At 54.3% G+C, this 6,689-nt stretch overlaps 1 protein-coding gene across 1 annotated transcript in view; it reads left to right on the forward strand.

Moving 5' to 3' along the window:
* Positions 1 to 260: 260 nt before the first annotated feature.
* DEF6 (differentially expressed in FDCP 6 homolog (mouse)) overlaps positions 261 to 6,689 on the forward strand; it is a 28,448-nt gene continuing 22,019 nt past the window's right edge. The window contains exon 1 of the mRNA XM_012646569.1: positions 261 to 389. Coding sequence (XP_012502023.1) covers positions 294 to 389 — 96 coding nt within the window. The 5' untranslated portion in view covers positions 261 to 293. The remainder of the gene's footprint in view (positions 390 to 6,689) is intronic.

Genomic DNA, 6,689 nt, shown 5'->3' on the forward strand with positions numbered 1-6,689 from the left:
GGCCCTGAGGCTAAGGAGGCTTCGGAAAGGACCTCACACGCCCAGGGAGCCAGGCAAATACAGAACGAGGGCCCCGCTCGCAAAGAGCCGGTCCCCAGTTCCCACGCGGGGAGTGGGCCGCCGAGCACTGCAAGAGCAGCAGGCCAGGTTCCTGCGAGCACAGGGCGCCAGAGCGAGCAGGCAGGTGGAGCTCTCGCTCCGCCACGGCTCCTCTGCGGTCTCTGCAGCCGTTTGCATTTCCTGAAACCGGATCTTAGTGTCAGAGCCGCCCCCGCCGGGCCGGCGCCTCAGCCATGGCCCTGCGCAAGGAGCTGCTCAAGTCTATCTGGTACGCCTTTACCGCGCTGGACGTGGAGAAGAGTGGCAAGGTCTCCAAGTCCCAGCTCAAGGTGAGGGGCACCCGGGGCCCAGGGGAGGCTGGCAGACGTGCACACCAGCCCCTGCCGCCTGGGAGCCAGCCGTGAACACCGTGCCACTCCAGGGGCACCCCGGCGCCCAGCGGCCCAGCCTGGGGTGAGGGCCCAGTACTGGTAACTGGGCCAACAGCCTGGTGGAGGCTGCTGCCCACCGTGCAGAGGCCCTACGGAGTGCATGCCGCTCCCTTGCCCAGAACCGGGCTCCCCAGCTGTCTGGAGGGTGGGGGGGCATCATGGGGTTCTGAGGGCCACGAGCCAGGCCACATCCCAGACTCCATGTGATGAGCACACACATCTCCCCGGAGTCAGGCTTGGGCATGCAGCCTGCTCCTTGCCTCTTCCTCCCGACTTTGAAGAGAGACAGTTAGCCACTACTTGTCAGTCACTTCCTCTGGAGCTGCGAGAGAGGCACGCAGGGCCTCCCCGACTCCTGAGCCAGTCCGGCCCGCTGAACTGTGCCCCCCAGATGGTGCAGAGCTGGGGAGGGGGCAGGGACTAAGGACCGAATTATACTGCTATGCAGCTCACCACCCTCTCGACCCACAAACACCAGGTTGGGAAACTGTTAGCTCAGTCCTGGAGACCTCGGGTGAGGGGGGCCTGGAATCTGAGCCACGTAAAAGCCCCATCAGTGACAGTCTTCTATCCTCTGGTCTAAACAACTCCTGGGAAGCCAAGTCTTTCTCCCTCTTCCTCCAGTCCTCAGTTAGTGCTGCCTTCCCTGTCCTGGCCGGGAAAGAAACAAGGCCCTAGGTTGCTAGAACCAGGGAGCACTGGGAGAAAGGAGCAAGCTAGGCCTGAGCTCTCCGGGACCTGGGGGGTTCATCCGTTCACTCTGCGAATACCTGATTGAGTGCCCACAGGAGGCTCTGTGCCCGGGACGAGACTAGGCCCTAGATTCCCGGTGTCACCTCTGCCCCACCCCGCCAAAGGAGGCCTACAGTCTCAAGGAAACCTCCAATCTTAAACCTTCATCTCTCTCTGGAAACCTGAGAGAGATGAATGCCTATTCCGTCCCACCCCATCCCAAACCCCCACTTTGCTGAACTTGGACCTGATGAACTTGAATATCCCAAACTGGTCCTGTGTTATAATCTGTCCCTTAGCTGGATTTATGAGTGACTAATAAATGATGTTTTACTCTCCCATGGAGTATCACCTGTTGTCACCTGGAGAGTACCTCCCAGCAGTCAGGTTCTTTCTTACGTCCTACTTAAATGCCTTACATTGCAGCTCATGTCATCTAGTTGGGTTCTCAGTATAGGTGGGAGAAAAGCTGATCACCCGGAGTCCATCCCTGCAAACTCTGTGCCCCACACCCCCCTCCCACCCTGCCCCTTCAATATTTTGCCAGGACAATACCAGCCGCCATGGCTTGTTGCTTCCAAGGTACCATTTTCCACCTCTCCATTACCTGTGGCTCCTGAGGTGTCTCCGGGCTCTCTGTGCTCCTCACGTGGCAGTGGGGAGGCTACAGACTTCAAGTGGTTCCCCTTTTCCTGGCGCCATCAACCGATAAGGCCTCCCAACTTGAGCCTCTGTCTAGGCCTCTAACCGGGCCGATACTCCCCCACCTCTACAGGTTGAGTATTTCTGGGGAAGATTCCATGGAGAGCTTGCATACTTGAACTGTCTTGTACCACATCACAGTTCAAATTGAGCCCAGCAATGTCTCTGGTCACACAGGATCAGTGGTAGATTTCACCCCTGCTTGACATAAAACTTGTCCACTCTGGAAACCTGAGCTAACAGTGGGAGTCTCAGGGGCCAAGTGGAGGTAGGGCAGACAAGGCAGAGCCCTGTCACAGGAGAGAAGGATGGAGCAAGCAGGTTTCCCCCAGGCCCATAGTGTGGATGCTGGAATGGGAGGAAATAGTGATAGTGTTGTGGGTGGGGATTCCAGAAAGTCAAAGGAGTAGTAGGGAAGTGGCCAGAGGCAGCAGATAAGAGAGATATACAAGCAAGGCCCACTCCCTCCCTTGAAAAGACTTAGGGACAAGGGAAAAGCTCTTGGGGTTAGCCTGTTCTTACTGAAACCGTCCTTGGCTGGAACCAGGCGGGAGACCTGCACCAGCGCAGGGCAAGCTATGTCTGTGTGTGACAGTTCCCGCTTCTCCCCTGATGTGTTGGTAGAGGGGCTGCCGCTGGCTGTCCTGGGCAAACCCAGGATGAGGCCACACGGAGGAGGAAGAACAGCAGGTCCTCTGAGAAAAGCCCATGGAGTCAGGATTGTTTTCCCTGGATGACAGAAGGCTTGCGGGGGGAAACCACATGTGTGTGTTCCTCTCTTTGAATTCTTGTAGAAAGTACAGTGGCTTTCATTCAGTTGGGGTGAGAACAGTGAAAATAGACCAATGGGAATGACATTTCCGCCCAGGATGGATTTAGGTTGAACACAAAACTTCCTAGGAGTTGAGGGCTGTGAGTTTTTGCTGGGTCCTCAGAACCTCCTCTAAAAAACTATAGGAGTGGCTGGGCACGGTGGCTCACGCCTGTAACCCTAGCACTCTGGGAGGTCGAGGCAGGAGGATCGCTTGAGCTCAGGAGTTCAAGACCAGCCTGAGTAAGAGTGAGACCCTGTCTCTTCTAAAAATAGAAAAATTAGCTGGGCATGGTGGTGCATGCCTGTAGTCCCAGCTGCTAAGGAGGCTGAGGCAGAAGGATTTCTTGAGCCCAGGAGTCTGAGGTTGCAGTGAGCTAGGCTGACGACACTGCACTCTACCCAAGGGCAACGAGTGAGACAGTATCTTAAAAAAAAAAAAAAAAGAAACCTGTAGGAATGAGTCGCCATCCTGACAGAGGGCTGCAGAGAGGGGAGCCCTTGGGAATGATGGGTATCCTAATGGCCACACCCTCTTCCCCAGGGGAGCAGCTTTGATTTTAGGCCTAGTAGAGAATCAGCTGAGAATTTGGCCTCCTTCCTCCCTGACTACCGGGCAGCGGGGTAGAGGGATATAGATGCAGTAGCACGTCTCTGGCTTGGTGAGGATGTTAGGGGGCAGCAGGCCTAGTACTTCCCCTTGACTGGCAGGAGCTGGGGGAAGGGAGGCGGGATGCACAGGGGCCTTTCCGGCTTCTGAGCCTCCAGCTGACACTCAAGGCAGTTCTGGAGCCCAGGGAGAGTCTCTCTGCCGCTGAGAGTCTCTGAGCTTCAGGCTCCGCCTCCTCTGGAGAGGGACAACAACCTTCTCCTTAAGGGAGGAAAAGTTAAGAACAGCTCCAGTCCAGCCTTGCCCTGACCCCTGTGTGCTGCTGCTGTCCTAGGGCTAGGATGTGGGGGTGTGGGGGGGACAGGATGATTTAATGATGTGCAGAGCACCTGACTCAGAAACACATAGGCTTGGATCTATACTGCTCTCCGGCTGGCTGACCTCGAGCAAGTCACTGCCCATCTCTGAGCCTCCATTTCTCATCTACAAACCAGGAGTGTTGAACTGGGGATCACCAAGCCACCCAGCCAGCCTACGAAAATACTTAAATACTGTACGTCAACTAGGTGAAACTGGTCCTCGATGCGGCCTCTCCTTTCCCTTTTCTGGGCCTCTGTCTTTTCTTCGATGCCCACACACAAGCCCTCCAGCCCCTTCTTGTTTTCAGCAGGTGACACAGCTAATCCAGAGATTCCCACCTTTTAAAATTCCCCGTGCTGCTCCCTGGTTGTAGTTACGCTTTAGTACCCACTGGAATATACTCAGTAACTCTTCAAAGGATCTGTGTCTTTGAAAAGGATCATTGGGTACCTAGATTCATTTAAAGACCATAGTCCATTCAGGGGGAGGGAGTAGTCATTCTTTGTGAAATCATTGCTGGTGCCTTTATGGATGTCCAAACCCCCATATCTGCAGCTACTCCCTGCTCAGCCAAGGGTTCAGGATCCTGAGGGCTGGAAATTACGGAACCAGTCCCTACTGACTTAATCATTTTTTTTTTTTTTGAGATAGGGTCTCACCTTGTTGCCCAGGTATGAGGACAGTGGCATGATCATAGCTCACTGCAAGCTCAAACTCCTGCCTCAGCCTCCCTAGTAGCTGGGACTGCAGGTGCGCTCCACTGTGCCAGCTAATTTTTGTATTTTTTATAGAGACAGGGGTCTCACTATGTTGCCCAGGCTGGTCTCGAACTCCTGGCCTCAAGTGATCCTTCCACCTGAGCCTCCTAAACTGCTGGGATTACAAATATGAGCCACTGTGCCCAGCCCCTACTGACTTACTCTTGTGAACAAGAACATGACACCTGCCCTGATCCCCACACTTGAGACTTTAGAGGACTCGAGTCCCCAGAGGAGAGCTACTCCCCCACATGCCTCCAGAAGTAAGAGCCTTTCAAAGGCCAGGGGCTGCCTGGGTGGGCGTGGGAGACTGTGGGAACCTCTGCGCGGGAGCCCTAATGGCAGCTTACGAAAAATACGGACACCTGGACCCCACCCCGGAAACTCTGAGTCAGGAGGTCGGGGTGGGGCGGGCGTATTTCAGTTTCATCAGCTCCTCGGTGCTTCTGCTGCTCAGCCAGGGCCAGCGCAGTGAGGAGATCAGGAGCGGGACTTTGGAACCAGACCTTGGGGAAGACTTCGCCTCTCTGAGCCCCATTTCCTCCTCTGTAAAATGAGGATAATGAGAGTCCCAGCCTCCAGGGCTGAGGACTGATTGAGATCTGCAGGTGAGCTCCTGCTCAGCTCCTCCACCCCTGCCACTTCCTTTCCAGCCTGAGTCCTCCCCTAGTCACACCCTCTCCCCACCCACAGCCCCACCCGCACCCAGGCGCAGGAAGCCCGGCAGTCGGAGGTCTGCCTCTCCTCTCTGGGGAGAAGCCCTGAGTGCCGGGAGCCCCCGTGTCCTCCTTGTCCCCGTATCTGACAGCCCGCAGGGGTCAGGCTCTGTCCCGGGCTCTTCAGAGTCCAGTGGCAAAAGGTGCAGGTGAGGAAAATGGGCTAAGTAGGTCTTAGGGCGAGTGAGCCAAGGAGGGGAGCGGCTCAAGGAAGTGTGGGCTGCTGTGTGGCAGGTTCCAACCTGGGTGGGAGTGGGGTTCCTACGGTATCTCTGCCAATTCCCTTTTTAGAGATGTGAAAACTGAAGCCTCGTGAGGCTAATATGCTCAGAGGTATCAGCCATGTCTGCCTGGCTTCTGTATTTCGTCTGCTTCTTCCCACGAAGTATTTAAGTTCATGCAACAGATATTTACTGAGCATCTGTTATGTGCCAGGCCCAGCCATACAGCAGGGAGCAAAACACAAACGTCTCCACCCTTGTGCTGACGTTCTGGTCCCAGGAGACAGATGATGAACTAAATAAAACGTATGGTGCGATGGAAGATGATACAGGACGTGAAGGAAAATAAGCAGAAGTGGGTATGGGGAGTGTGGAGGTCAGAGGGGATTGGGTTACAGAGTTCAATAAAGTCAGCCCGGCGTGGTGGCGAGCGCATGTAGCCCCAGCTGCTCGGAAAGCTGAGGTGGGAGTTGAGCCCAGGAGTTTGTGACTGGCCTGCGCGATATAGCAAGACCCCCTCTCTAAATAAAAAATGAAGTGATCAGGGAGCCCTCCCTGAGATGACATCTAAATAAAAATGGAAGGGAGGAGAAGGTGGGAGGTGACCTGGGAGAGGAATGTTCCAGGCTGCAGGAACAACAAGTGCAAAGGCCCTGAGGCAAAAGTATGCCTGGCCTGTTGTAGGAATACCAGGGAGGCCAGAGTGCCTGGACAGACGTGAACAAGAGGCACGAGGTCAGAGAAGGCACAGCAGGCAAGGTCACATGGGGACTGGAGGCCTCTGGAAGGATCGAGCTTCTACTTTGAACATGATGGGAAACCATTGGATCATTTAAGTTAGACTTGAGGACTCAGTTGGAAACAGTCAGCTTCGGGGGACATTGTACTGATCCCTGGAGTCAAGGTTGGGATTAGGGACCTTACTGCCCTCAAGGAATGCAGAACACCCAGAAATGCTCACACGAACAGTATACAGCAAAAGAGTATTATTACAGAGAAATTTAATAACAGGGCAAATTAATACCAGTAGTTAATGGCACTCTGTTTTTTATCTCTATTGTTTTAAAATTTTGTCATAAAGACAACATATGCTCCTGGTTAAAAAAAATCAGGATGCAGAAGAATATTATGTTAAAGAAGAAATTTATTATGAAAGTAAGACATGTTACTGGTTAAAAAATTTCAAAGAGTAGGCTGGGCGGTGGCTCACGCCTGTAATCCTAGCTCTCTGGGAGGCCGAGGCGGGCGGATTGTTTGAGCTCAGGAATTCGAGACCAGCCTGAGCAAG

This window comes from Propithecus coquereli, unplaced genomic scaffold (genome assembly GCF_000956105.1).
Source record: "Propithecus coquereli isolate 6110/MARCELLA unplaced genomic scaffold, Pcoq_1.0 Scaffold248, whole genome shotgun sequence".
Taxonomy (NCBI): Eukaryota; Metazoa; Chordata; class Mammalia; order Primates; family Indriidae; genus Propithecus; species Propithecus coquereli.